Source organism: Apostichopus japonicus, chromosome 12, assembly GCF_037975245.1.
Source record: "Apostichopus japonicus isolate 1M-3 chromosome 12, ASM3797524v1, whole genome shotgun sequence".
In the NCBI taxonomy this organism is placed as follows: domain Eukaryota; kingdom Metazoa; phylum Echinodermata; class Holothuroidea; order Aspidochirotida; family Stichopodidae; genus Apostichopus; species Apostichopus japonicus.
The window spans coordinates 18,839,055-18,859,747 of record NC_092572.1 but is presented as its reverse complement, the minus strand read 5'-3'; the positions used below and the strand labels follow the sequence as shown (position 1 = coordinate 18,859,747).

General features: G+C 38.9%; 1 protein-coding gene across 1 annotated transcript; it reads right to left on the bottom strand.

Moving 5' to 3' along the window:
- Nucleotides 1-8,484: 8,484 nt before the first annotated feature.
- LOC139976939 (GPN-loop GTPase 1-like) lies at nt 8,485-20,669 on the bottom strand. Its single transcript, XM_071985828.1, has 12 exons — nt 20,477-20,669; nt 19,570-19,663; nt 18,543-18,687; nt 17,917-17,995; nt 16,769-16,863; nt 16,391-16,436; nt 14,628-14,774; nt 14,030-14,112; nt 13,255-13,388; nt 12,316-12,408; nt 11,821-11,964; nt 8,485-10,949 (listed from the first exon to the last, which is right to left on the bottom strand). The coding sequence occupies exons 1-11, from the start codon at nt 20,666-20,668 to the stop codon at nt 11,858-11,860; spliced, it is 1,215 nt and encodes a 404-aa protein (XP_071841929.1). The 5' UTR covers nt 20,669; the 3' UTR covers nt 8,485-10,949; nt 11,821-11,857.
- Nucleotides 20,670-20,693: the final 24 nt, after the last annotated feature.

Sequence of the window (20,693 nt, the reverse complement as noted above, 5' to 3'; positions counted from 1 at the left end):
TCGGGCAAACATTAAAGTAGAATTTTCATTGAATACACTGACTACCGTAAAAATGCCAGTAAAGTAGTTGCGCCCGAATTGGGGAAGCTATTCTGCCCGAATCTCGTACGCATATTAACTCCAATTCGAAAGTTCGAATCCTCGCAAAAGAGCCGGAAGTTTTTCCGTTGTCTTGGGCACTTGAAGACATGCACTTCACATCCACTGCTGCTCTCACCCAAGTGCTTATTGGATACTCTGTGAGGTGTGGCTTGTCAGGATTTTCCCGACGAGGGGGCCCGAGTTCCCCGACAAAATTCCCCGACAAAAAGTGTTGTTGTACACATTGTATACGGTAAAGCCCCTATTTCCCCCCGACGGAAGGTAATTTTTCGCCAGGGGCAGCACTCACCCCCCCCCCCCCACACGCGACGCCCTAGCTGTTTGCAACGTCACAATGTTACGGACATCGGCTGTTAGCTTGAGTAATATCAAACTCAAAGGCGCTCTCTGGACATACGGCATGACCGCCCATTACACGAGCGCCTAACGTTAGGCGTTACCCTAACTAATTGGCCGTACTAATATTTGGCTCGAAATATGTCCCATAATGCAATATTCTTCAAATTATTGGCTGGAGAATATTCCCTGTTTGCATGCGTTTGAGGCTCGAGTCCATTTTTTCTGGACTTTCTGGATTTGGGCACCCTGGAATCGGACTTGGATTTTGGCACCCTGGACTCGAACTTGGATTTGGGCATCTCGAACTTGGACTCAGGCACCTTGGACTCAGGCACCCTGGACTCGGACTTGGCCGAGCCCATTCGAGTCCAGTATTTGTTTTAAATATATTTTATCTATGTGTTGGTGTGCGATAACTTCCCCTCCACATAATACCATAGCCTGTGTTATGTAGTGCATTCACTATTCAGGGAATTTGGATACCTACCTTTCATGGAACATTCCCGAAAATGAATTTGAGAGTCATTCATTATACCGATTATATGAATTATGATATTGATAATTTATAAAAAATATAATCAGTCCCAATATATTTCACACTAATGGTAATTTATTGGTATCATCCATTGCCATCATTAAATTTAGTAGGAGTACGAGTCGACTTTAAATGTTATTATCTATAACACATGGGTTTGGTGGATGGATGGATGGATGGATGGATGGATGGATGGATGGATGGATGGATGGATGGATGGATGGATGGATGGATGGATGGATGGATGGATGGATGGATGGATGGATGGATGGATGGATGGATGGATGGATGAATGGATGGATGGATGGATGGATGGATGGATGGATGGATGGATGGATGGATGGATGGATGGATGGATGGATGGATGGATGGATGGATGGATGGATGGATGGATGGATGGATGGATGGATGGATGGATGGATGGATGGATGGATGGATGGATGGATGGATGGATGGATGGATGGATGGATGGATGGATGGATGGATGGATGGATGGATGGATGGATGGATGGATGGATGGATGGATGGATGGATGGATGGATGGATGGATGGATGGATGGATGGATGGATGGATGGATGGATGGATGGATGGATGGATGGATGGATGGATGGATGGATGGATGGATGGATGGATGGATGGATGGATGGATGGATGGATGGATGGATGGATGGATGGATGGATGGATGGATGGATGGATGGATGGATGGATGGATGGATGGATGGATGGATGGATGGATGGATGGATGGATGGATGGATGGATGGATGGATGGATGGATGGATGGATGGATGGATGGATGGATGGATGGATGGATGGATGGATGGATGGATGGATGGATGGATGGATGGATGGATGGATGGATGGATGGATGGATGGATGGATGGATGGATGGATGGATGGATGGATGGATGGATGGATGGATGGATGGATGGATGGATGGATGGATGGATGGATGGATGGATGGATGGATGGATGGATGGATGGATGGATGGATGGATGGATGGATGGATGGATGGATGGATGGATATATAGACAGGTAAACATAGAGACAGAACGAAAAACGTGTAAGATAAAATCTTATAAAAATGAATATGTTCAATATGTCAAGATTCCGGATCCGACGTACGATTTCTGTTAGAGCTATATCTTTTGCTAGACCTCAAGCTCTTCGAAAATTTCATTAAGAGCCACATATAGTCCAATTGCTTCTGTCACATTTTCAGGCATTTCAAACTGATCCAAGTCACCAACTAATTCCATTAGTGCGTTCGCAAAGAAATCGTGGCAACCGTACCGTGGCAATGTTTCACAGTGCTCTCGTTCGAATTGTGTCAAGTCTTCATCAGAATAATCGAGGCTCATCTTGAGGTCTGTAGCTTCGAAAGCTTCAGGGATGTAGTACATCAGATCAGGCTTACCAGAAGGACACTCATGTTGTCTTTGCTGTCTGATACGGTGCTGATTCCATTGAATAACAATGCTGTCCAGATCCTTTTGAATGAGTGTGACAAAGCAAAACCGTAAACATTCCACTTGTATCGGGTTGCTGTTATCAAATATACCTTGGTCACGCAAATCTTTGAAAAGATTGATCCAGTAGTTCATCGACATTCTTCTCAGTTGAGACCACATGCATTCAATTCGTTGATTAGCAGTTGAGCGACCATATAGGAAACTATTTTCTTTTGCCCTTCCGTCTTCATGGTGCCACCCAGTGGCGGAGATTTCTTGTCAGAAGTGGGGGGGTTGCAGGCCATTGATGAAATAAAAAGTCATAACTGCTGGCTCACTATCTAAGTGGAGCGCCACGATAAGTTGGCGCGAAGTGCACAAGAATTTTTTGGCAAATATTGCCTCCCAGATTGCAGTAAATGACACTGCCCAGGCCTTGAAAAGCTGCATTTAACCAGGGGCGTATGCAGGAATTTCTAACCCGGGGGGCGCGTATTACTATCTAAGCGGAGCGCCACCATTGGTTGGCGCGCAGCGTACAAGCAAATTTCTGGTTTTGGTACCCCCAGATCACCGGAAATGGCACTTCTCGGGCTTGAAACTGACCAACCATATGTACACTTTTGCCTGAGAACCAAGTTTCTTCCAAATACTTTTTTCTCATCTATAACCTTTTTGAAGATTGTCACCAGTCACACATCATGTTCGACTTCATCACATATCCTGTGGATCATTGCTTTTGTAGGTGATTCTTCATCGCGGCCCACAATATCCGTCAGCCCCACTGTTCAGAATTTGAAAATTCACAATTCTCTTGAATAAATTCACTTCAAAACATACCCATAATGTTGCACAAAATATCATCTATGGACAACCGATATAGAAAAACCTCCTTCAAACCCTAACAGACGGGTCAAAATTGCACGAGTATGGTGAAGAATGATGAAGAATGTAGGTTAGGGAATTTTCGAAAATTCAGACGGCTACTAAAAAATTTCGTTGAAGGAAATAAAAATATTCCAGATATTTCCGAAACCGAACACTACACACATCGTCAGTTTTGAGCATGGGCGCAGATCAGTCTTGGATAATGGTGGGGACGCGTGTCTGTTCTATGACACTATCTAAGCGGAGCGCGACCATGGGTTCGCGCGTAGCGTACGATATTTTTGGGCAAATATACCTCCCAGATCGCCGGAAATAACACTTCCCAGACCTAATGATGCTCCTAAACCTCTTTAAGTTTTACATCTCATGGCTTAGAAATTTAGTTTGGAGAAATACATGGGCGTCTGCAGAAAGAAAATCAGGGGACAAATAATCCAAGTAGACTTTTGTATATACGATGGGTCTGGGGTCCTCTCCCAGAAAACAACTATAGACTGCCGCAAATGCGATTTCCGTCCTATATTTAACAACTGTGGATAAAATACAATAAAATGAGAACTGCTGCATGTCATTTGCACAATGCTGGATCAAACTGCACCAAAGTTCAATACAGGGGAACTTGAAATGCAGCTATTGGTCAAGACAAATTGGTGGGGACACGGTATATCATGTCCCCACTACTGAAAAAGTTGGTGGGGACCACTGGCGGATCCAGGGCCTTTGTTTGGGAAGGGCCAAAGTGGCATTAGAGTGATATGGGGGAGGGGGGCCCCCTCCCCTTTGGAAAATTTTCTATTGCTGAATGCCCTCAGATGCAATTTGGTGTGACAAAAGTGTACAATGGTGATGTTAATTTACTTCTAAAAAAAATGTTTCCCAGGTGTAATTTTCTAAAATATTTATAAAACAAAGTTGGGATCATCTTTCTCAAGAAATTTGATTTCTCATAGGTTATAAATTTCTTACAACCAGTCTGTAACTGCAAAAATGGTGTTAAACTGTAAATCCTCATGCTCATACATTTACATAACTCCCAACTCTTGAGAAGGCAAATGCGCTGGTCCATGCCACGAATCGCCGTCCTGGGGGAGGGGTATAAGGGGAGGGGGTGTCCCCCTCCCTTTTGAATTTTTTTGGAATCCTGGTGATGCCTACATGTAAAATGGTGGCACTTAGAAAGGCTTTTGTCACCCAAAATTTTCTGAGAAATATGCATTTTTTTGTGTGTAACATCAATAAATTGAATAGTAGGTGATAATTCATTCTTTCCCGTGGCATGAAAATGTTCGCTGCTCGCCCCAATGAAAAGAAATATAGGCTAATTTGAGGTTCAAATGATGCTGTAAAGGAGGTTTTATACTCTATTATGCTAAATGCTAAAGAAATGATGGTTGCTAAGTCAATATTTGATGCAAATTTTTTTATGTATACTTGACAATTACAATGCGGTTTTTCGGACGCTTGTGCGGGTCAGCGGGTTTGGGTGTTAGAATGCGGGTCTAATTCCCGCGAATTGCGGGTCAGTTGGGAGCTCTGCATTTAATTTTAAACCAGAAAACGAAAAGGTTTAGACTAGTCTACCACTGCTATTCCTCTCGATTTTTTTAATTTCCAATCATATGGTTTAGCGGATGTTCGGAAACACTTTTTGGCTCACCTTTGGGGGGGCCATGGCCCCCCTTGGCCCCCCCTTGGATCCGCCAGTGGTGGGGACGCGTCCCGCTGTCCTCACCAGGATCTGCGCACATGGTTTGGAGGCTGTTTATCGTGGAACGCCATTTTCATGCTCACTGATATGATGTGATATCTGCTGTTTGCTTTACAAATTCGAATAATTTTGTCACTGTTCCTCTTTCTCTTCCCGTTTTCTTGCCGTATTTTCTACTCCATCCTTTTCTCCTTTTCTCTCTTTCTTCTTTTTCTTTTCCTTCATTCACCTCGTTGAAGTTGGCAAGTGTATACAATTCCAAAGCTATTCAACAGCAACAAAACGTTATTTTGTGTATGTCTGTTGTGGGGTGAAGTTAGCGCTATGAGCTACAAGTTCCAATGCGCAAGGTGGGGGAAAGGGGCTAGAAATAATGTGTGGGTCAATTCTAACTCGGTTTTCGGTCGTTAATTGTTGATGTAGCCTACCAGGTAAAAGGTTGAAATGACTTTAACAATTTCAAATTTAATAATTTGATTTATTAAGCCATTTGGAGCACATAACTTAGGCTATAACAGAACATTACTGGCAAAAACTAGGGGGGGTTGATTGTGTGGGCCAACCCCCCCTCTTCAAAAAGTGGGGGGTTAAAACCCCCCAACCCCCCCTGTTTCTCCGCCACTGGTTTTTACTTACGTTTCGTTTTTATTTTTTAAGCCGAGGCAAAGAAATTTCCGAATTTCATCCACATTGTCCGACATCGTCGCAAACAGATATTTAATGAATATTCAACTTCCTTTCTTCAAGGTTTTTCTTGAAGCAATTCGATTGCTGCTTTATGAATATGTATTAAAACGGATTTTCAGACGATATCCAAGCTGCAGTGTACTAAAATATAGTGATGGGCTAAGCTCCCACAATGCACTTCACCGCTTTTGCCAAGTGCTTAATGATTGCGAAATAACACAAGTTTCGGAGCGTGTGCAAAAAAGGCTTGCGACAACTGTGTTTCAGCCCGATTTGGACATAAATCGGTGAAAAAGTCATAGAATGAGATAAAATTCTCGAATAAAAAATATAACTTTTGTTGGCCTATATGATATATGCTTGCTCTGGAAATTCCAGAGAAAAAGAACTTTGTATGAAGACGCTGAAACTTTTTTAAGAGAAGAGAGAGTGCCACTTACTGTTACAATATCTCAATACATGTAATGTATTGAGATAAAAACAAACAACAATTGAACCTATTTGATCAGATGTTATTTAAGGCTTGGGCTTCACACCTTATTTTCGTTTGATATTTAATCAATCTCAGAATATCACTGTAAATAACTGTCCCATGTTCAATTGACTGTTGTTCGTTTAATTTCCCTCAGGAATATAGAACCAATTGTGTAATTAAAATCCTGCCTACCGATTGATTAAATGAAAGATGCGGGATCATGTGGTTAGTTTTTTTTTTTCAGAAAGATGTGGATTATTAAATGAAATTGATATCATAAAGTCTTATATTCGAACGTTAACTATTTCCTAGAAAATTTGGCATTTTCAAAACTATTTTACAACACTTACGTCAAGTTACTTTCATTTATGCTGGCTGCTTCTTATAAACATTCAATTTTTATTTTCTCATCACACGCTAACAAAAACAAAACAAATCCTTTGAATGCCTGTGGTTTAATCACGTGGGAATGCCCCACCTACACAACTCAGGCTTTCTCCAAATATCCGAAGTAACAGGTTATTTATAGTATAGTATATTTATGTCTATATAGTTGGTCAAGAATGTGATAAATTTGTAGGTCACATAAAAATGATGTTATGGTGAAGTTTTGTTGCCCTCGCCAAGATTCAAACTTCTGTGGCCCTTGCGTGAATGTAACCCCAACTCTCCCGTGAAACAGATTTCAGCCTTGTCCTCACATGGACATTTCAACAACATTCAAAATCAACTGTGTGCCCGCCTGGGTAAACATTATATTTCAGCAAGATCAAATTAATTTAGTTCCTGAAAAGGATCCCCCACCCCATTGACTGCAAAGTATACCTTTTACAGTCATTTTTCTTTCAAGAAAGGGTAGGTTATCCCTCCATTTGGACAGCTCCCCGTCCCCCACCCCTCCCCCCCCCCATTGAATGCAAAGTATACCTTTCACAGTCATTTTTCTTTCAAAAAGGGGTAGGTTATCCCTCAATATGGACCCCTTCCCCTGAGACCTTGCCCTTCTTCCTTTAGATACAATATACTAAAGCTGACCGCAAGTCTGTGTCAACTTCAAATCACTGTTCGGTAGTTGTACATCCTATAGGCTATTAGACAGCTAATGTAATTAATCTTGATCCTATAGCGTCCCACTGATTGCTGAGTCTGCATTATTTTAATTAAAGGAACAAACCCGGCCATCATCTTTATCTTAATATACGAGACGAACAAATCCCAAACACAACTAGGAAAAAAGGGTCGTTTTCTGTTTTAGAGATATCCTGGTTCAAAGGTCATAGCGGGCAGGTGCCGTTATGTTTGTGTGACGTCATGCCGTAATATCATTAGACAGATAACTCAATTACATTTATTATATTTTCACCAGTGCCGTGTCACTCATCTTTCGATGCGTGCGCGAAGTTGTAAAAACATTTTTACGAAAATGTAGTGGTTTGAGCTAGTGGCGACATCTGATTGGCCCGTTTATGACTATGACGTGCAACAGGTCACGGGGTTATCGATCGTACATAATGAAAATGTCAGAAATTGGTTAGAAAGTTTATGTTTTCGAATAATGCTGTATCAAATCTCCCGTTTTGCGTGAAATTTCCGTCAATTAATAAGAATGCCATGAGATATTTTGACATTTTTGTTTTTTATACCATTTTCGTGTAATTAACCGAAATTCTATGTCACTTGTTCAGTAAGATCAGAGAGTGGGTGTCTTAGAGTTACATTGAACACTCCTAAACTTCTGTAACTAGCCTACTTTTCTAAACTTCTGTAACTACACTTCTGTAACTACTAATTCGTCATTATGAATCCCATTCTAGCCAACAATTTCTGTGCTCCTCTTCAAATAATATATATTTGAAATCATTTTAGCAAATTTCTGTATGCTTAAAACTGGGCAAAAAAAAACATAGATTAACTTGAAACAATTTTATACTTGTTGATCTGGAGTTGGATAAAAGCAAACATTTAAACGTAGTATTAAATGTTCGATACTAATTTTAGTAATTTATCTTCTGGGTTGGTTTGAGTTTTTTTGTTTTTCTAATTAGACAGGAAACAGATGTCATAGAAACATCCAACATTCATAAGGTAACCACTCGAATATTGTCTGGCATCTTCTTTTAAAAAAAAGAAAAAAGTTAGTTTGGGCATTTCAGTTAGAAGAAAAGAGTATATGACAAAATCAACCGATCAAAAAAAAAAAAAAAAACTGTCACTAAGTTACTGTTTGATATGTGGGGGGGTTGCAATATTGAAAAGAAAAAAGGCTGAACAAACAAACTCGATGAAACTAAAATCAAATAAATGTTTTAAATTATTCATGTTTTGAATGAAGCAAAAGAATACAAAACATATATATATATATATATTTGAAGGTAGAAAGCATTGCTTAATAGTACATCTGTAGATGAAAGAGTACTAAATACTATAGCAAACTTGGATCCAAAGTGCTCTGCACTCCTTGAGTACCGGCAAATCTGTTACACTCTTGAAAATTGAAAACAAACAAGCACTTTATACAACACAGCCTTGCAGAAACAGGATTTGAAACTCTGTGTATCAACAGAGTTTTGATTATTACTAACAGAGTTTGCTAGTTGCATTCTTTAAATCATATTTCAGTTTCCTCGAAATTTTCACTCCAATTTCCGAGAGCGTAAATGGTCTGTTTAACATCTAGGGATCATTTTCCAGAAGAAGAGGTTTTCCTTTTGAACCTTGTAAGGTTGCATGAGACTACTTTTTAAACTTTTGAAAAAAAATTCATATACCCCAAGAAAAAAGGGGGAAAAAAAAAAAACAGTTGTCAGTTACATAAAGAGACTCAATATTACACTTTAATAGTTACTCATAGTCTGTGACGAGCAATTTCAAAATTACTAGGGAGAATTACGCCCCGGCATTTCTTTGTTATGATAGGGCGTGATACCATCACAGCATGGCATTACATCATTTATAGTATATTGCTAACCTTTGTGTATATATAGTCTAGGGAGCACATACATACCTCGACCATATTAGGAGTGTTAGCTCAGTGGTTAACGTCGGTGCCTTTCAATCATAAGGTCCCCGGTTCGAGTCACTCCCAGATTAGTGTATGTTGTCCAGTTACAGAGTTGTTGACAATTAACAATCCATAATCATGGACGTTAAATATGAATGTAAGAGACTGACTTAGCTCAGCTTGCGGCTTTGATAAGCCAATGAGGCTTCTTCGCGAGTTCCTGCTTGCAGGAGGATCTAATATACATACATACATACATACATGCATACATATTCCTTGTTTTGAGGGTGAGGAAGAGGCATAACCATTTCACAGAAGAAACTGCCACAGTATGAAATACATCAATAAACAGATTCTCTTATCTTTTAGATATATCCTCTAGGGAGCATTTACACTCCTCCATTTCTTATAATATTCTCAATATTAGATGGACCAATAACAATTGGTTATCAAACGATGAGCTCTACAATGAAACCAACCAAACACCTCGGTCATCCATAGTCGCACATAGAAGATTGAGATTTTTCGGTCATGTAGCAAGACTCCAGGAGGACGCTCCAGCAAAGGTTGCTTTAAGAGAAGCATTGAGACATACTGCTAAACCAGTAGGAAGGCCTGTGACTACCATGCTTGGAAAAATAAAGTCGCAATTTAAGGACGTTAACATTAACAATTTCGAGGAAGCGATAAATCTTGCACAAGATCGTGATACGTGGCGGAGGTTAATCACTGAGCATGTCGGATAGACGAGACTCAACTTACTACTACTACTACTACTATTTCTTTGCTCTGGTTGGGTTTAATCGTATGGGTTTTTAGAGTAACATTCACAACATGGGATAAATCAAACCTTCATCTTTTATATAAAGTCTTAGGAGCAATTATACTCCTCCATTCCTTCACTCTGGTTGGGGTTTAATCGTATGGGTTTGTAAAGGAAGTGTACAAGCATGATTCTCGACCCAAACCTTTGTAGCTAGTCGGTTAACTATTCTCGACAATTAATCAATGTAACAACTTCACTACTGATTCCTATATGTTTGTTACACTTGTTACACTACTCTAAAAATTGCTACGAAAGTATGTAGTATAATACATAATATTCTCGTTCTTTTCCTTCCTATTTTTGGAGAGTTCACCGACTTTCACAGTGTTAAGTTCAAGCATCTATTGTAACAGTAATGGTACCAACCGACCATATGGGTTTAATCTTCAAGTGAAAGTTTGTTTACCATCGATAGAATGCTATGATGGCACTGACCAGTTTAAGTAATATATGTTTAACATCAGTGTGGATATAAACAGATCTTGTCTGAGATGACACTAAGACCAGGGGCGTAGCGAGGAATTTGCCAAGGAGGGGGCAAAAACTGTAGCAGCTGTAGCAAAGTATCTAAGCGTAGCGCCACCATGTGTTGGCGCGATGCGACCGAGAAAGTTTTGACCGAAAATGCCTCCCAGATCGCTGAAAATGGCACTTTCCAGGCCTTGTTTGTTGCATCTAAGCATTTTTTATTTTGAAATTACTAGCGAAATCATAAAAAAAAATACAAAAAATATGCTGAAGGGGGGCGGTTGCCCCCTTTGCCGCCCCCCCCTTGGCTACGCGCCTGACTCAGACCACTTCAAACCTGGCATGAGAATGTTATCATCTTCATCATTTACCAGGCTGCTCTGTCTCTCTTCCACGACATCTTTCGTCTCCAAGGTCAGAGGGTGCACCTCACACAAATGGTATCTCATCTCTCCCTCAGGATCTCACCTGGAAAGACAAACAAAAAAGTGTTAGTTCTGAATAGAGTTATAGTCTTGGTGTGTGTGTAGAGTGCATTTTCACTTCTTCCAACAAATTTGATTTAAATTTCAAACGATTCAATGACCATATCTTAGAACCTTGTTTGACAAACTTTAGATGGTAATGAGATGAAGAGCACAATTGACATGCCCCACCTGACAGCACTTGTGTAGCTTTGTAAACACATACAGAAGTACTAGTTTTGCTAACAATTTACATTTTAAAATCTATTTTTAGTGAAATATATTACGTACTTGGTAAAAGTTATTAGTTTGTTTCAAAAAGATTTTACAAGGGACCAATTGAGAGCCGTAAGTAATGTTTCTCGCATGCGTAACTGATGCATTATTAGTCTGTATGATTTTGGCATAGGCTAGGCCCAATTTATGTTGAATATATTGTTAGGAATGTCAGGATTTTAGATGAAAATAGTGCTGGGCAGGATTCATGATTTTTAAGACAGTATTGGGCGGTAATTTTTAGTGCTGGGCGGGGCCGCCCAGTGCCGCCCATCCTGGGCACATCCCTGCATATATTGTTCACAAATCATCAGAGATCCAGTGTAGAAAACCGATGGTGCAAGAAGGCTTGTCAGGTCCCATCCCAAAGACCAGCTGAGTGATACTTTATTCTCATCAAATTTACCCCAACGGGTTTGGATGTTCCAAGCGATCTACATCAATCAGTGTGTTTCAAATTTCCTCGTCACGATGAAATTACAAAACTAAATAAAGTGCCGTACATTTTTTTTTCTTCTCATTTTGAACGGATTCTTTCATTTCAAACTGCTCTAGAGTCAAACAGCGAATGTACTGTAAACTCTAGACGCTAGGCATACCTGGTGACTGGATTCTGGTCACGTGTGCTTCACCGTGTTAGGTCTTGGCTGCGCCATCACTCTGTTTCTCTTTAATATCAGATGCTGCACCTTGTGATTCTAAGAACCTCTTGAAGGCTACCGATTCTTTCATTTCTTCTTGTCCTTCAAACCAAACAAGAAAGAGAACAAAATATGAATGATCATAATAATAATTATAATACTTCATTATATAGTGCATTATACCGACGGTCTCCAAAATGCGCTTTACCAGAAACAAGATGAGTACCAAAAGTACAGCATAGTGACACAAAATCTTAAAGATACACTACAGGAATCGAACAAAATTACAAGGATTACAAGGATGTGAATAAAGTGAGTTTTTAAGGCGCTTTTAAAATTGTCTATTACACACCCAACTTCACAAACTCAGACCAAACCAAATGGACACTTCCATACAGAATTAAGTATATGTATATACAGCAATTATACAGTGGATCCTAATTTCCTCCTTACCTTCCCTATCATCTTCTTCATCATCACCCTCTTCCTCATCACCTCCCCCTCCCAGAGAAACTGCCAGTTGGGCTTCCTGCATCTCTGTGTCACCTATAGGAGGAAACCATGACAACATTCATTACAAAAACAAGTTTCAAATTTCGCTTTTGCAGAGTATTTTATTACTCAAAAGAAGTAAGCAGCTGAACCCAGGAAGAAATCTTTCTAGTTTGTTTCACAACGAGTTTAATGAGCCAGTCATTGATGGATTTGTTTCCATCCTCACCACTTTGTCAACCAGACACTTTAGTTGTAGTATCAAACAAATATAATATGCAACTTGGAAAAGGCAAACAAAAATTTTCATTTTCCATTCTGAAAAAAATACTGACTAGTACAGCAAAATACCCTTCATACTTTATGGGAATCAATTGTTTTTTCATTAAGATCACCTCAAAAAAAACTGCTTTTTAAGTTTCACAGCTTGCCTGCAGCAACTGGGTAATGTGTTTGTAATCAACATTATTACAAGGAAGTTACAGGGAAAGTAAATTATGAATTAAACAAAAGAAATAGAAAAGAACAAAGAATTAAGTTCAAAACCAATTAAGACTGCTCCTGATACAGTCAGTCAAGAACTCTTACGACAAACACATATTTGTCTCTCAACAAACTTCATGAAATGCCACATTTATGTCATCCCAAATCCTTTAAAAATGTATTTATTTATTTAATTTTTTTTATATTTATGATCGTTTAATACGGGTGTTTATTATATTGTTGCTTTGTTTTGGGGTTTTACATTTGTAAAGCGCTTTGAGCAACTTTGATGATTATGCGCTATATAAATATTAATAATTATTATTATTATGATGTCATCATGACATCACTACACAATGATCAACCATTAGCAACATGTGCTTAGCCTTAAAGAGTTATATTCATGAATTGTTTTACCTTCAGCTTTGGCAGTGAAGAGCACTTCAGATTCCTTCATATCTTTTGCTAACTTCTCCAGCTGGGACTGTTTCTCCTTCTCGGCTTCTTCCAGTTTCTCTTTTCGTTTCCTCTCGTATTCCGGTCTGTACTCTCTGTGAAAAAAAAGATGAATTTACTCTGTGAGGATAAAACTTGGGATGTTGACCAAAAACAGTTTTTGGGGCAATTTGGATTTTCTGTGTTGAAATTGTACAAACACTTGACCATTAAAAAGCATTAATGATAAATGGAAATGTTTATCTAAAACAGGAGGTCACATTTTAAATGAACAAGCACATGGCCATTACAAATCGTTAATGATTAATGGAAATGTGAATCTAAAACAGGAGGCCACATTTCAAATGTAGAAACACTTGACCAGTTGTACATTTCTAGTTTATTGCAATAAGGTTACAACAAATGTCCAAATCCTTTGATTTAGTATTTTAGCTGACCTCAGCATACAATACTTTGATACCACTGAATTTTTAGTTTTAACTATTCAGGCTTATCAACAATTTAATGCACCTTTTGGGTTAACGGTCGTAATTAATAACACTTGTTTAGAACATTGCCCAGTTACGTGATGGAATCTGTGACACAAAGGAATATAGACAGACAAAAAGCAAACCACAAAGTGCTGAAGTATCTCTTTATCACTCAGCTTTATGGAAAAGATCTACAAGGTTAGAAAATGTGGAATTTCCGTTACGAAAGCTTTTCATAAAATGGTGAGAAAGTGAACTCATCTTACTGTTTGTATTCTTCAACAGCCACGCCCACAGCTTCAAAGAATCCATCCAAACCTTCGCCGGTGACGGACGAAACACCAACAACCTGATGGAGGAAAAGGGGGATAGGGTAGGGTCATAAATAATGTCTGCAGGAACCATGAGAGAGATAATTAATTCATTATGGTAAAAAAAACAAAGAAGTCACAGGTGGAAATTTAGTTATGATCTAGCATTCTGGAGACATCTGCATTCAATGCTGTCATTCCATTTTGAAATTCCTTCTTGGTGAGGCTTGGGCTGAGAATCCCTAGTTTCACTGTTGGCAGTACACGGTACTATGGCTTCTGACTGGTCACCATCAGCAGAAAAAAAAGTTGTTTCCCGCCAACGCATATGGTTGAATAGTTCAGTTGGCACAAGAGGACAGGATACTGATACAAATTCATTTTTAGCTATTTATCATATTTTATTGCTATTTAAAAAACTGGTTCATAATTTCACAGTGGGTTTTTCCTTTTATCATTTACACATCATTAGATCATTTGCACATCCCCTTATCTTCACATTGAACAAACTGACCGAGTTTGGACGGTAGAGGCAGGAGAAGTAAAGACTGACCCGTAAATGTTGGTAGAATTCGTCCAAGACTAGACTCATGGATCTGGTGAGGTTTGAGGTGTAAGATGTCTCCTGGTTCAAAGCATCCTGAAAAGCCTCAAAATCTTGCATCCACTCTACGGCAAACTCGTGGGACACGATGTCAACCTGCATCAGGGAGTGAACGCAGAGTGAGAGGCTGGATTTGATTGTTTAGTTAATTGCTAGAGAATTAGGTGATTGTTAATAATCATCACAACCAAGGGTTGAAATAAGGATTTGTGGACCAGGAGCCACTTTCTAAAAAAGTGGCTCCTGGTTCGCGGCAATTTCAGTAGGACCAGGAGCTATTTTCTCACTACCAGGAGCTAAAAAGGAGAAACAAAATTCAAGTACGGGATGTACGTACGGATCAGTACAGGTGTTGTGCGATATATAAACCATGTGCACCAGTGCTATTGTGCATGCACTCGATCAATCAGTGATTTATCAAATCGCTAGCAGTTACTATATAGCACTAGCATGCAATGTAGTTTCAGGCTTCTGTGCAGCGCATGATAAGGCTGATATTTACAGGAGTATGCGGGCGCTTATTTGTCGACAAAGTAGCGCCCGTGGGTATTGTATTTTCATGTCCAGGGGCGCTATTTTAGTGCTTGTGGGTACGAATAGTGCCTGGGCGCCCGCTTATTTCAACCCTTGATCACAACTCTCTCACACTCCACACTAATGTAACAAAAATTTCACGATTGTGTTATTAAAGGCATTGAAGACATGCTCGAAACCGCGTGCCGCCGTCTGAAAAAAGTTAACTTTCCGTTGCTTCCAAGTGAAGTTTTCATCTTGTCGCTACAAAATGCAGACAGTAATGAAACATGATACCTTGTTATCTTTTATCTAGACCTGAGATGTCCATCGCTGCTATTTACACTGTGCTGTGGGTATTCTCCATAGCTGCATGTATTGACTGTAAACTAGTGTCTAATTACAGATGGTAGCAAGCTGTGTGTGTATTTTCTGGGATCGATGGCGGTGTCTTACACTTCTGTTACACCTCATTCGAAACTAGGTCAGATTACCGGCATCAGACGTTTCTTTGTGTGTGAGTCTTCACTCCCTTTAAATGTGCAGTCCCCTTAACTTTGGTATATTTTTTTAATGATGGGAGGGGAATGGGAGATAGGGGAGGTTCCATTGGAATGCACATATGGGTTCTTTCTTTTTTGGAGTGGGGGAGGGGGGAAGAGAGGGTTGAGCATCTGTGGGTTTAAAGCTACTTGTCCAGGTTGGGGAGCAATTTGACCAAACTTTACCAAGTATCACTCAACATAAGGTTGCAATTCATCCAAGACGCCCTCCTGGATTTTTTTTTTAAATTTTTTTTTTACTAAACAATGGATAAGGAACGAGTATTAAAGAGAATATTCCATTCGATTTAAAATGTTAACTCGCCTATACACATCAATTGTTTAAATTACAAGATATCACAGGCAAAATGCCCCCAAAATTGCCAAGAAATATTTAACTTTTATCTCATGATTTGAACTGAAAGTAGACTGGTCTTCTAATGACTAACTTTGTGGGGACACAGATTTTCCATTAAATATGTTTGTTACTCACTGATGTGAAGGTACTGGGAAAATATTTGTGAAAACAAACATCTCTTAGCTAGATTCAGAGATGGGAGGGGAGGGAGAGGTGAGGGAGAGGTGAGGGAGAGGGGGGAAAGAAGGGGGAGAGGTGGGGTATATGGGTTTAAGAACTCTTGTGTTCTGGTGCCTTACCTTGTTCATAACCAAAATAAAAGGAAGTTTGTACTTGTACAGTATACTGCAAAGAAGAAGAAATAAATTTAAGGAAAATTATTGATTTATAAAGATAAATATTAGTAGAACTGATCAAGAAAAACCAAGCATTGCCTAAGCTGCTTGATATGAAGCAGTAGAGATCTATAAGGCAAAGAATAGAATAAGGTTTGATAAAGTGAACTATGAGCATTTAAAATAGAGAGTGGATCTCACAGCCTCATCCCTCATTTTGTCTCCATGGCACTAGTCAAATCAAACTTCTAATGTGTCATTAGTGCTTACCTGCATGTAAACATCATATTTTGACATGAATGTAAGTGAAAATCAAACTTTTAATGTGCTGTTAGTTCTTACCTGCAGGCATACAGCATGTTTGACATGAATGTTACAGGATTGACACTTCGCGCAGTGTCCATGATATACAGTACCACCGTTGGAAGTGATGAAGCCTGCATATCAAAAGTGAAAACAAAAACACACAACATTAATCATTTCATATCTATATATGAATATTATGTATAATATGTATCATTTTAATTTATTTGCCTTTCACTACTAAAAAAATGCCACTCTCCTTCTCTATGTTTAAGTTGTTTCCCACTCCAGAAGTAAGTGCACAATTCCATAGAAATCTAATAAGGTACATTTCCTCGTGGGTTAAAAAGTGCTACCTAGAGCCTTAAATGTTAATCATGCCAGTGCAAACATTCAATGCTGAAGCTGTGGAGGAAAGTACTGTATACTAGCTGTTTAATTATTCAACTTATTTGATGAGAAAACCAAGTTTAGCCTAGACACTTATACGCAAAGTAGGCCGGGCCTACGTACAGATGCTGACAAATGTAGTAACACTAGCCCAACAAAATCTAATCTTTGATATGTGAAGTTTATAATTCTAAAAGAAAAAAAAATGTACTTCATGTTTTTCTTGAGGTACAATGTTGTAACATTACAATCATTATGACAAAGGCTCTTGTACAACATACACATTGTTAAACAAATGCCCTTGTACAACATACACATTGTTAAACACATGCTCTTGTACAACATACATACTCTTGTACAACATACACACTGTTTAACACATGCTCATGTACAAGATACAAATAAACACATGCTCTTGTACTTAAACACGTGCTCTTGTACTTACATAACCTTGTTAAACACATGCTCTTGTACAGCAATAACAGCATACATACTCTTGTACAAAATACTCACTGTTTAACACATGCTCATGTAAAACATACACATTAAGACATGCTCTTGTTACGTCTTGTACTTTAACACATGCTCTTGTACAACATATACATTGTTAAACACATGCTCTTGTACAACATACACATTGTTTAACACACGTTGCTGTGCCTTGTACACTATGTTCTGCATAAAGACAAATCTTGTTGTGCAATGCAAACATAGTTATGTTATTTACATGAAATAGTACAATGTACACACACACACTGAGCTGTGTAAAATGAACATTTGTTGTGCAGTGCACTTACCAAAGTCTCTGTAATGATAGCACCAGAAGCTGACCATGTGAAGACTTCAATTTGACCGGGAGTGTCCAGAATAACATACCTGATGAGAAAAAGGAGCATAAGATTTGTGATGTTAAACCACAGATGCCATTCATATCTGGGTCTATGAATAGGTCTATGTTCATGATTGTCTGCAGGCCTGCTAATGAGGAGCTTTGATGAATGCAGTTTATGCAAAACAAATACAAACTTTCAACAAATTTGCTTCGTGAATTTCTTGACTAAACAGAGGCCAAACAGAGTTTGATCACCTGAAATGTAAATTTTCAATTGGTATTAAAATAGATAACATTCTGATAAATACTGTACTATCTTATAGCATAAATGAAATAAAATATTACAAAGGACTGCTTAAATGTAGAGCAATTAAAAATGGAACCACTGTAAACAAGGCTACAGTATATATTGCCCAATTCCATCATACATACAGTCATGGAAACAAAACATACCTAAAATATGGTAAACCTACAGACCTGCAAGATATACTAGTACCTCATTATACCTCCATTTGAACATTAAACAGTGAAAACAGTGAAATATAAACAGTTTGCTCAAGAACGTTGTGATTGTTTAGCAAGATTACTTACTTTGTTTCAGATGTGAGTTTATCTACAAACTGCATGACCTGATCAAACCGTGTAGCGAACAGATTCAGAGACGTCATAATACCGCCGTTAGGCCCCAACCCAAACTGTTTCATAACTTCTTTATATTTCACAGTATCTCTGATATCTAGAAAATGCAAAATAAAATAAAACTGTAAGCAAACTGCTTATCCACTAGACAGCCTGTGTAAAAGAATGTGTAACAGTAAGTTGGCCTGACGTTTTGATCCTAGCAGGATCTTCTTCAGAGGCTAAATGACAAATAACGTACAGGAACAGAAGGGACAAAAACATGCACAGAATACAGACAGGTTAATGAGCACGGTGAACACAAAGAGATAGATGTAAGGGGATAAGTAAACAAGGGATGGAGAGAAGAATGAAAGAAACCAACCGGGGAAGAGGAGAGGTGGGAAGAGGAGATCTAGAAAATGCCAAAGAAAAGGAAAACAAACGTAAATTACAGACCAGATACTTTGATCTTTAACCAATCATAGTGCAGCAATTCACCCTCACTGTACAGAACACTATCAAAGTATGCCTACAGTATTGCAAACTTGAAAAAAGAGTAATTTATCTATACATTCCATTTTCTATGTACTGTAGCATGATAATTCAAACTGACAAAATATAGAAAACTTAAGGCCATACTGTACCAGCCATAATTGTTAACTGTGGCGTGGTTGTTCAAACTGACAAAAATTGAAATTAAGGCCACACCTTCCATTTCTATTTACTGTAGCTGGATAACTTAGCTGGTAGAACACATGAATTATAATCCCAATATATCTGGTTTGGATCCCATTTTGGTCAAATATATTTAGAATTTTGTTTATACAAATCTGGATACTTTTATATTCAGATTTTAATTCAAATTGTCATCTTTCCTATCAACATTGGTTGATGTTTCTAAAGTTATCTTTCATACCAGCTGGGTACTTTGTCACATCCACAGGGCTTATATAACATTGGACAAGATTGATAACACCAAAGACACTGTTTTCCTTACCTATGTTAGTCGGGTAACTGGTCTCATACACAGCAGGGTCAAGGTTGATGACATAAGGCGGTTGCTTCTTTCCATGTAAGTGTGCAGTGAGCCTCTGGAAGAGTAAATAACATAACAATGGATTTACCACAGTAACAGCAGAGCAACTTCTTCAGAGAAAAATCCATCAAATAGTAGAAAAGTATGTTATACATGTACAGTAACATGCCTTATACATGACAAACAGTATGAGAACAATGGCAACTGGCCAGTGGGGTTGGTGAAACAAGACTAAAAACAATCAATTCTTAGCCAGAGAAAGATAAGAACTATTATGGTTTGCAAAACCTTGACACGAGTATGGCCAACGTTTTACCCATAGGTACTGTGGCTAAGGCTGATAAAAAGAGTACGAAATGAGCTTCTAAAGACTTAACATGATCAATTTCTTTTCATGTTGGCTCTACTTTTTCCTTTCTTCTTCCTTTTCGGGGAGAGGAGAGGAGGCAGAAGGCAGAGAGTTGTGCACACTTATGTGACTAGTGGCACTAAACTCTTTCTGTAAAATTTGCATTTATCCAGCCTCAAGTGAGTACATGTGGCTTTCAGCATATGACTTTTGTCTGGTTGCCAGGTTATTACCATGATACCTTTTTTTGTATCCACCTTCATCCAGAGGACGCAGAGGTACAGACGAAGTGTAAGGCCTAGACCTGACCATGCAGTCTATGATTGATAACCGTCGCAGAACTGATACCGACGTATAAGCACTACAACAACCCAAGCATGAAGGATACGATTAGGCCTAATTTCTAACTCTTTCAGATCCATGTGGTACCTTTTGCTTGGTGGATACATTCAGGTTTGTTTCTACATCGTCTTTTCAACAATAACAACTGATATTAATAGGTAAAGAATTGTATTAAACCTGAACAAACGTCGTTTTTCCAGAACCAGCCATTCCAAGTACGATCAGGCAACACGGTTTTTCGTCTCCACCAGTAGCAGATGTTCCGGAATCGTCTTTAGAACTTGTCGATGGCTTGGACGACATGGGAACATCTTCTTGATCACCAACGATATTGGAAGTGTCAGGTGGAGTAACATTCGCGGCTGCCATGGTGAGTTATTCTTTTCTTACAGAG

Bases quoted from the DNA above. Each gene is read 5' to 3' on its own strand.
- LOC139976939 (XM_071985828.1), bottom strand. From the start codon at position 20,668: ATGGCAGCCGCGAATGTTACTCCACCTGACACTTCCAATATCGTTGGT. The intron at 19,664-20,476 runs GTTTAATACAAT...TTACTCTTCCAG, and splicing joins GAAAAACGACGTTTGTTCAG to AGGCTCACTGCACACTTACA. The intron at 11,965-12,315 runs GTAAGGAGGAAA...TTTGGTTTGAAG, and splicing joins TGAAGAAGATGATAGGGAAG to GACAAGAAGAAATGAAAGAA.